Source organism: Emiliania huxleyi, assembly GCF_000372725.1.
Source record: "Emiliania huxleyi CCMP1516 chromosome Unknown EMIHUscaffold_20, whole genome shotgun sequence".
Classification (NCBI taxonomy): domain Eukaryota; phylum Haptophyta; order Isochrysidales; family Noelaerhabdaceae; genus Emiliania; species Emiliania huxleyi.
The window spans coordinates 236,793-246,171 of record NW_005200600.1 but is presented as its reverse complement, the minus strand read 5'-3'; the positions used below and the strand labels follow the sequence as shown (position 1 = coordinate 246,171).

General features: G+C 66.6%; 4 protein-coding genes across 4 annotated transcripts in view; 2 read left to right on the top strand and 2 right to left on the bottom strand.

Moving 5' to 3' along the window:
• EMIHUDRAFT_203781 (hypothetical protein) overlaps nucleotides 1-1,180 on the bottom strand; it is a gene marked incomplete at both ends in the record, with an annotated part of 3,080 nt that extends 1,900 nt beyond the window's left edge. The window contains 2 exons of the mRNA XM_005781599.1: nucleotides 745-838; nucleotides 951-1,180. Of these exons, the coding sequence (XP_005781656.1) occupies nucleotides 745-838; nucleotides 951-1,180 (324 nt within the window). The remainder of the gene's footprint in view (nucleotides 1-744; nucleotides 839-950) is intronic.
• Nucleotides 1,181-2,555: 1,375 nt separating this feature from the next.
• EMIHUDRAFT_41894 (hypothetical protein) lies at nucleotides 2,556-3,560 on the top strand (the record flags this gene model as incomplete). Its single annotated transcript, XM_005781598.1, has 1 exon — nucleotides 2,556-3,560. A coding segment is annotated over one exon (1,005 nt), but the record flags the coding sequence as incomplete, so codon positions are not given.
• A 939-nt stretch (nucleotides 3,561-4,499) lies between these two features.
• On the bottom strand, nucleotides 4,500-5,537 carry EMIHUDRAFT_99666 (hypothetical protein; the record flags this gene model as incomplete). The annotated part of the gene is made up of 1 exon (XM_005781597.1): nucleotides 4,500-5,537. One exon carries the CDS (start codon nucleotides 5,535-5,537, stop codon nucleotides 4,500-4,502), a length of 1,038 nt encoding a protein of 345 aa, XP_005781654.1.
• Nucleotides 5,538-6,684: 1,147 nt separating this feature from the next.
• On the top strand, nucleotides 6,685-9,128 carry EMIHUDRAFT_421173 (putative 2-oxoisovalerate dehydrogenase alpha subunit mitochondrial precursor; the record flags this gene model as incomplete). The annotated part of the gene is made up of 5 exons (XM_005781596.1): nucleotides 6,685-7,093; nucleotides 7,356-7,520; nucleotides 7,727-7,828; nucleotides 8,376-8,454; nucleotides 8,619-9,128. The coding sequence occupies 5 exons, from the start codon at nucleotides 6,685-6,687 to the stop codon at nucleotides 8,908-8,910; spliced, it is 1,047 nt and encodes a 348-aa protein (XP_005781653.1). The 3' UTR covers nucleotides 8,911-9,128.
• Between the last annotated feature and the right edge of the window lie 251 nt (nucleotides 9,129-9,379).

Below are 9,379 nucleotides of genomic sequence, written 5' to 3'. Positions count from 1 at the left end.
TTTTTTTGATGGGGGGGGGGGGGCTTGCACGGGAGGCGTTGGGGGGAGGGGCGAGGCATCCCACCTCCACACGGAGATGCGCTTGCCTACGTTCACGGCGATTCAAACGCGGTCAAGACGAGACGGAGTGAATGAAGCTTCCTAGACACTTCCCGCTGGGCGCGCGCCCGAGGTGACTGCGAGAATGTTCCCTGCGGGGCGGGGAGGATCGGGCAGGGCGGTGAAGACGGGAGTGGGGACGAGTGGGGCAGGGCAGGGAAGGCCCGTCTAGGAAGTGTCTAGGAAGTGTCTAGGAAGTGTCCAGAAGTGTCTAGGAAGTGTCTAGGGAAGGCCCTTCCAAGAGGACCAAGGCCGGGGTTCCGCTGCGGTCGGACGTGTGCATCTAGGTTCACGGGTGCCGCTGGGGTGAAAGGAGATGCACGAGACGACAAAGAGGAAGTGGTGGTGGGCGATGCACTCGGCGCGCTCAATGTCCCACACCCGGACCTGCCAGAGGGGGGGGGGGGGGGGTCTTAAGTGCGGAGCGAGGTCCGTCAGAGTATGTGTGTCGCCGCCAGGTCATTCGGGGTGGCCCAAGGGGCGGGGGGAGTGCTGCACCGACCGCCCCCGTGGCATTCGTGAGACGTGTTGTGTGTCGAGGCGTGTGGCTGGGTGGGAGTGTGATGTCTTGTCCCCTGTGCACGACTGGTGGGTTGTGGCTCCATTTCCCCTGTGTGCAATCCGGGTGTCGGCCGGCGTGCGCACCGACTGGTCCAACGACCCCGAGGCGAGGATGCGCCGCGAGCGCGGGTGGAACTTTACCGTCCACGGCGTCCGCTCGTGGCCCGTGAGAACAGCGCTGAGGCGCGGAGAGGGGCGGGGGAGGGGATGAGCGGGCGGCGGGGCGGCGGGAGAAGGCGCCGGAGTGGTTCGAGGGAGAGGCGCGGGAAGAGGGAGGCAGCGGTGCACACCGGATGGCCCACGATGACGAGTCAAACACCTGTCGCGACGCGCGCGCGCGCGCGGGCTTTAGCATGTGAACGGGCGCACCAGCCGCGGGCGAGGCGACGCGGCGGGCCTTGACGGTGTGGTCGCCATGCGTGGAGGCAAAGTACGTGCCGTCGGTGGAAAAGGCGAGGGCGATCGTCGACTTGGCGCCACTCAGCGCGCAGTATCCAGACTGGAGCCCGTGAGGTGCCATCCATCTCCCCATCGACCAACGCAGCAACCGCGCCTCAGCGCTCGCGGCGTGCCGGCCGCTGGCCGTTTCGCGCGAGCAGAGCAGCGACGACACCGGAGCGTCGTCACAGGCCCTTGCTCGAGGCTCGGCGTTCAGGACGCTCCTCGGAGATGAGGTGCGCATTGAGTAAATCCGCGAGAGCCGCCTCGGCAGGCCAAAAGGGAGTGCGCTGCTGCCCCTGACGGCGGAGCGAGTTTCGATTTGTTTGTTCCCCTGGACACGGTCGCCACCGATGGCAAGGTAGAGGCAGCGTCCTGGGCGGTGCGCCGCCGCCAGCGAGGGCGTGGCCCTCTGTCACGTATCCCTACCATTCACAGCGCGCCAGAGTATTGTGATGTCCACCGAGTCCGACAAGTCGCTGCTCAGCCAACTCGGCCTCGCCCCCACGTCAACGCGAAAGACCGCTCCGCGATCGCTCTTTGCCGACGACGACTCGCCGCCGCCGCCGCCGCCGCCGCCGCCGCCGCCGCCGCCGCCGCCGCCGCCGCCGCCGCCGCCGCCACCGCCGCCGCCGCACGACGATGCCGCAAAATCGCTGCAGGCCTTACCGCCGGACGCCACGCCGTTGGGACCTCCTCGTACGGGGGCGCCCACCCCATCCCGCGCACCGTCCGTCGTGGTCCCAGCAGCCGCCACCGTGGTCGGTGTCACCGACCCGCTCTCGCTGCCTGCCGCCTCGTCGCCCGCCGCTCACCCGCCACCGCCGCTCACGCCGCCCAATGGAGGGCTGCGGATGGTTCCGCCGCGCGAGCATCCGGCACCGACGGGGCTGCTGCCGGGCGAGCGCATGGCCGCCGCACCCATCTCCGCGCTCCAGCTTGGTGGCGCGGGAGACGGCACCGCCGCCGGGACCCGCTGTGCAGGGCGGCTCTTTGTGACCTCCTTCCGGATGGTGTGGGAGGCATCGTCGACCGCCGCGGCGGCCGCCGCCGCCAGCCCGGGGGACGATCCGCCCCTCTCGTGGCCGCTCGTCTCCCTCCCGCTCTACTCGATCGATCGGTTCACAAAGTACCACCAGACCGCGCGCAGCAATGGCCGCGGAGGCAGCGAGCCGCCGCCGCCGCCTGCCGCCGACCCCGAGATCGAGGTCGAGGTGTACCCAAAGTATGGAGCGCTTCCCGCTCTGCGCGTGCTCGTCGCCGCCGCCGCGTTCGGCCGCTTCTCTGCTGTCGTCCGCGAGTCACGCGCCCCGGGATTCGACCGCCTCTTCGCCGCCACCCACGCCGCAGCACTGGCGAGAGCAGGCGAGAGGGGCGGCGCATTCTGCGACTACCCGCCGGGCACGTCTCCCGAAGCCGAGTTCCACCGGCAGGGCCTCAACAACCCTCTCTCCAACTGGCGCGTCACGGCGCTCAACCGCGAGTACGGCTTGTGCGCCACGTACCCTCGGCTGCTCGCGGTGCCACGTGCGGTCACGGACGAGGCGCTCTCGCGCGCCGCCGCCTTCCGCTCCGGCAGGCGGCTCCCCGTCCTCTGCTGGAAGGACGCGTTTGGAGTCGCCTCCATCTGCCGCTGCTCCCAGCCGCTGGTCGGCGTCGCCAACAAGCGCTCAGCGGACGACGAGGCGCTGCTGCGCGCCATTGGAGAGACGAACCCGATCGGCGACACGCTGCACATCCTCGACTGCCGCCCGAAGCTGAACGCCGAGGTGAACCAGGTCAAGGGCAAGGGGTACGAGCACGCCTCCAACTACGCGGCCACGCGCCTCACCTTCATGAACATCGAGAACATCCACGCGATGCGGTCCTCCCTCAAGGCCTTCCTGGCCGTGCTCAAGAAGCAGGCGGCCGCGGGAGAGACGTCGATGCCCGAGCTCGAGAAGAGCGGGTGGCTCGAGCACCTGCGGATGGTGCTCAGGGCCGCGCTCCACGCCGCGCGGCTGCTCGAGCACGACCGTGCCTCCGTCGTCGTGCACTGCTCGGATGGCTGGGACCGCACGTCGCAGGTGACCGCCCTGGCGCAGCTCGCCCTCGACCCGACCTTCCGCACGCGCCGAGGCTTCGAGACGCTGGTCGCCAAGGAGTGGCTCTCCTTCGGCCACCAGTTCGCAAAGCGGTGCGGCACGATCGCGCCGCTCGAGCGCGGCGCGCAGTCCTCGGAGGAGCAGTCCTCGCCCGTCTTCTTGCAGTACGTCGACTGCGTGCACCAGCTGTGCGAGCAGTTCCCGTCCGCGTTCGAGTTCAACTCGCTCTACCTCGCCGAGTTGCTTCACCACCTCACCAGCTGCTTGCACGGCACGCTCCTCGGCAACTGCGAACGGCAGCGAGCCGACTTGCCGCCCACGCTGCCGCTCTGGCCAGCGCTCTCCGAGCCGCGGTTCGTCAACCAGAGCTACGCGCCTGGCGCCCACACCACGCTGCACATCGACCCCGGCGCGGTGCGGCCGTGGACCGCCTATTACTGCCGCGGCGCCGAGCGGATAAAGATGGAGCAGCTGCCTCTCCTCGAGACGCGCTGCTCACAGCTCGCCGACGAGACCGAGCGGCTGCGCCACCGGTGCGCACGGCAGCGCCCGGCCGAACGCCGGACCGGCTGCGGCTCACCGCCCCCGTGTGCCAATGCCCGTGGTAGGCTGCAGCAGCTCGCCAGCGATGGCGAGGCCGCGGAGGCGGCGCCGGCCGCGCCGCCGGTCGCGCCCGTTTCCCCGCGGGTGGCGCCGCGCCGCGCCGAGCCGACCTTGGTGCCCTTCGAGGAGGACCAGTTCGTCGCACCCTCTTTCGACGACGACGCGGACGCCGAGCCGTGATCGACCCGTTACGTTGTGTGGGAGGACGATCGGTGCGTGTAGGCTCCGTGCGAAAGAAGGCCTCGTCTCTCACCTCCATATCGTCACACACACCATCTCCAAAACGGGGGATTGGCTCGAATAATTTAATTTTAAAAACGAATACGAGAAATGTTTGTATCAAAGAATTACGTAAAGCACAAGGCTAATTGCCGTATCGACCGCGACAGGGTGTTATATCTTATAACTAGCGCGCCGACGCGCCCCCCCCCCACACTACCCACAGCGCACACACCCGAGCGACCCGTCACGATACACGAAGCCCCATCGTCCGCACCCGCCCGCGCACCCCCCCACACACCCGCACCCCCCTCGCGCCTCGGCCCTCGCACCTCCCGTCTCACACACATTTGTTCGATATTCATATTGTTCGCCTGCATTTGTTATCGAGATTCGCGAGTGGTCAACGCCTAAATACCGTGTTTATGTATATTTTCCCAGGGGCACAAGCTCTTCGTCTAGCCGTAGAGTCTAGCTCTAGGCGCCGCGCTACCCTTACTTCAGGAGCGCCTCCCCACCAGCTCCCTGGCGCGCCTTCTGCATTGCCTCCTCTCGCGCTGTCGGCGGCATCCCCGACGCTTCGCGCGCCTCCGCATCGGCCTGCGCGCGCAGTTTTTCGTTCTCCTCCTTCGCCTCCTTCTCCAGCAACGCGCGGATCCGCTGCGTCAGCTCATCCTCCCTCTCCGGCCCCGGCGGCGGCGGCGGCGGGGCATCGGAGCCTCCGAAGCCCGATCGGCCGCCAATGCCGCTGTAGAGCGAGCGGCGCTGCTCCGCCTCGTCGCGCAGCTGCTCAAAGAGCCGGCGCGCCTCGCGATTCTGCGGCTCCGCCTTGACGCATGCGGCGAGCGAGCGCAACGCGCCGGGCGAGTCGCCCCTGCCCTCTTGCGCGACGCCCAACCGGTAGAGCGCCTTTGCGTTTGCGGGCTGCCGCTCCGTCACCCACCTGCACGCTGCCGCGGCGAGGTACCAGTCCTCCCTCCGCAGCGCCACGGCGGCCACGTTCAGGTGCAGAGCCACTCGGAGGGCCTCTGCCGCCTCGCCGTCCAGCCCATCGCCGCCACCGCGACCACCGCTTCCACCGCCGCCGCCGCCGCGCAGCAGCACGATCAGACGCGACAGCCGGCCCAGAGTCGGCTGGTCAGGCGAGACGCGCCCGCCTCCTAGCAGGCTCGCGGCCGCCTCTCCAGCGGGCGCGACCTGCAAGTTTAGCGCCTTGGGGTAGGTTGGCGAGCCTCGCCGGAGGAACCAGAGGGCGGTGAGGTAGCACTGCGTCGCCGCGTCGAGGAGCCCGTTTGCGAGCATCTCGTTGCCCTGCTCCTTCTGCCGTGCAGCCTCGGCCAACAGCCCGGGTTCTTCCAGTGTCGCTCGCAGCTCTGTCGGGTGCCGGTACGCAGCCCGAGGGCTTGCTCCCGCCGTGGCCGCCGGGCCTGGCTCCGCGCTGGCGGCGGGGCGACGGCCAAGCCGCCACAGAAGGAGCGGCAGCAGAATCGCGACGCAGGCGGTGAACAAGGCTAGCCACAGGGAGACCGCCATCTTTTGCGAACCGATCCACGGCACGCGCACGCCCTCGCCGAGCCAGCGCAGCGTCTGCCGGCTCGCGCCGATGTGTGAATCTCTCTCCCTCGAGTTCCTCTGACAGCGCCTCCAGCTGATCTGTGCCTGTGAAGAGACTACCCGCGGGCCTAGAAGGCCTGCGCGCGGGCCTTCTAGGCCCGCGGGTAGTCTCCCCCCATCCCCAGGGCCTCCAGGGCTCGCACCTCAACCTCTCACAGACCAGCGCATAGCGCCATAGGAGGTATTTTCTTCTCATAACAAGGCTGTGAACCGGGGTTGTGTTTCGTGTGAAGAGATGTTTTTCTGTGAAGAGATGTAGATGTGGACCTTGGTTAGGTTTGCCTTTCACACCCTCACTGTGTGCGATGTGTTCAACCTCAACCTATCTTGCCCGCCGAAAGAAAGCCAATTCGTGACTTGGGCCCTCCGCCTCCGGGCGGCCTTCTCTCGAGGTCTCGTGCTACACAGAGCGGCCAACAACCTATCTGTGAATGGACCGCCATTGTTGCCGGGAGAGAACGACGTTGCGCCGAGAGGCGAGAGCAAGGGCCCGGCAGACGTCGGCGTCGTCGCAGACGAGGCCGAGGAGAGCGATGAAGGGGCGCGGCGGCAGCAGAGAGAAGCAAGAAAGGATCATGGAGTAGAGCCGATCTCGTGCAGAAAGTTGCGGCTACTGAGTGACGTGTCACGCCGCCAGTCGGTGGACAGCACAACTGCGGCACTTAAGCTTTCTCTTATTCTCTTGAAACAGCGGAGAGCCGGGATCATCCCTTGAACGATATCGGTGTCGAAACACCGCTCTGAAAGGGCTCACAGCTCAGCGAGTCGAGGTGCAAAAAAATGTTGCCAAAGGACAAAAACGAGCTGTGCACCCATGCTGGGCTCGCGGCGCGCAGCCTCCGCAGCGCGACGCCTCGCACGGGGGTGTGCTAGCGGCGCCGAGCTCTCTCGCTTCGTCGGTGCCCGGTCCGAGTACACGCCGGAGCTCCGATACTTGTATCCTCACGCCGACGCGGTGCCGCCAGCCTTTCCGTGCTTCCGGCTCATTGACGACAACGGCGTGCCGGTCGAGGGCGCTGCGCTTCCGGACATAGCGCCGGCGGTGATGCGGCGGATGCAGCAGACAATGGTGAAGGTCTCCGAGTTTGACAAGGTCTTCAACGAGGCTCAGCGGCAGGGGCGGCTCTCCTTTTACTTCACGAACCGCGGCGAGGAGGCGTGCTCGGTCGGCTCGGGCGCCGCGCTGCGCGACGACGACTGGGTGTGGCCGCAGTACCGCGAGCTCGGCGCCACCTTCTGGCGCGGCTACACCATCGAGGAAGCTGCCAACCAGTGCTGCCACAACGAGCTCGACGCAACCAAGGGCCGGCAGCTGCCGATGCACATCGGCTCGCCCGAGAAGCACCTCATGTACGTCAAGTCGAACCTGGGGCAGCAGGTGCCTGCCGCCAACGGCGCCGCCTACGCGATGAAGCTCCAGCGCAAGGGACGGTGCTCCATCACCTACTTTGGTGAGGGCTGCGCGTCGGAGGGCGGTGCGCCGAGACATAGCCGAGAGGTAGCCGAGAGGTAGCCGAGAGGTAAGCCGAGCGGTAGCCGAGATCATCACGGTGCGGCGACTCGAAGCACATCGGCCTTCGCGGCCTCTCGTTTTGCTGGCCCGTGCCCACCGCTCTGGTCTCTCTCTAGACATTCCCTCGGCGCTGAATATCGCGTCCGTACACGTCTCTCTCGTCTCTCTAGACATTCCCTCGGCGCTGAATATCGCGTCCGTACACGTCTCTCTCGTCTCTCTAGACATTCCCTCGGCGCTGAATATCGCGTCCGTACACGGCTGCCCGACCATCTTCTTCTGCCGCAACAACGGCTATGCCATCTCCACGCACACCGACGACCAGTACAAGTCGGACGGCATCGCGCCGCGCGGGGTCGCGTTTGGTATGCCCACAATTCGCGTCGACGGTACGCCGCCACCCCGCCACCCCGCCACCCACCCCGCTCACCGCTGCCGCTGCTCACCGTTGCTCACCGCTGCCGCTGCCGCTGCTCACTGCCAGCTCCGCACCCGAAACGTCCGCGGCCAACATGCACTGCACCGGGCCGCACCGACTCGCCGTCGGAACACCCCTCCCCCCCCCCGTCGTTCCCCCCGTCGTTCTCCCCCTCAGGCAACGACCTGCTCGCTGTGTACGCCGCGACGCGGGCGGCGCGGCGCATCGCCGTCGAGGAGGGGAAGCCCGCGCTCATCGAGGCGATGACGTACCGCATCGGCGCGGAGATTGCCCGAGATTGCCCGAGATGGGCCAGAGGGTCCATGCTAGGACGTGTGTAACACTGACTGACTGACGGGGCCAGAGGGCACCCGATGAGCCGCCGGTCGCGCTCTGGCGAGTCGAGGCAGTCAGAAGGCAGCACTGGGCCCCACCGCTTGCTGTTGGCGCAAGCACACAACCCCGGGACCCAAGACGCACACGCACAGACAGTCGAGAAGGGAGAGACAGCGACGGCAGTCAGAAGGCAGCACTGGGTCCCAGGTGAAGGCGAATGCGAGGACGGCCTCTAGTGCGAGCTCTAGCTAGCGCACAGGTCTTCACTAGCTGGCAAGTGAGCCCAGCGCAGGTCGCTAGCTAGCTCTGCTGGTCTCGGCATGGGCCCCTCTGACGATTTGACGTGCGTCTGTGGTGATGCCTTTCCCTGAGAACGCACACACCGCCTCGTGTGCAATGCCCCGTGTGTTTCGCGAGTGCGTGTGTGCCCCGTCGTCTGTGCTTGGGCGTGTGTCCCACTGACTGGCTGAACACGCCTTTGCTCGGCCAGGCGCGCACTCCACCTCCGACGACGACTCCAAGTACAGGCGCGCCGACTCGCCCGAGGAGGGGTACGACAGCGAGCGGGCGTGCGGCGGACCTAGAAGCGGAAGACGTGTTCTTGTCTCCCAACCAGCACTCGAGAGGGCACGTACTCCGGTGTACTCCGCCGCATTCCGCTGCATTCCGCTGCACTCACTGTACTCGTGAGTGCCGTCTTCCCGCCCCTCATGTCGGCGTATCCCACACGTAGGTACTGGGACGCGCGCTCGCCAATCGTGCGCTTCGGCCGCTTCCTCGAGGCGCGCGGCTTGTGGACGGCGGAGGAGGAGACAGCGCTGCGCAAGACGGAGCGTGCCGCGTCCATCAAGGCGCTCAACGACGCGGAGAAGCGTGCGCAGCCGCATGTCAAGCACCTCTTCACCGACGTGCTCGACGAGCCGCCCTGGATGCTGCGGCAGCAGCAGGCGGACCTCAAGGCGCACCTCGCCAAGTACAGCGAGCACTACGCCGAGGTGACCGCCGAGCAGATCGAGTCCATGTGAGCGCAGGGCTAATCACTTCCCCATTGTACGTCCCCGCACCCTGCTGGGCTCTTGCAGCCACCGCACCCGCGCGCGCAGAGCCAGAGGCCAGAGAGCCCACACGACCTGCACGTGTACGTGTCCATGACACTTGAGACTTGTCAGGAGGTGTGAAACAGGACCACAACCCCAGAACCACACACATTCCAGATATTTCTGTATACGCCATATCTCAAAAACATCGAACGAGACACGGACACGAAGGGACCACACGTGATTCGTGATCGCTCCCAACTGCCGCAACGCGCACAACCACGCGGCAAGGTCCCCCCCCCCCCATATCCGGATAATATCCCCCACATATCGCATATATTATCTTATATGCCATAATCGATAATGAACCCATCTCACTTCTCAGATCTCTATCTGTATCTCCCCTGACCTCGATCTGACCTCGAGCACACATCACTCCAATCCATGCCCCCCCCCA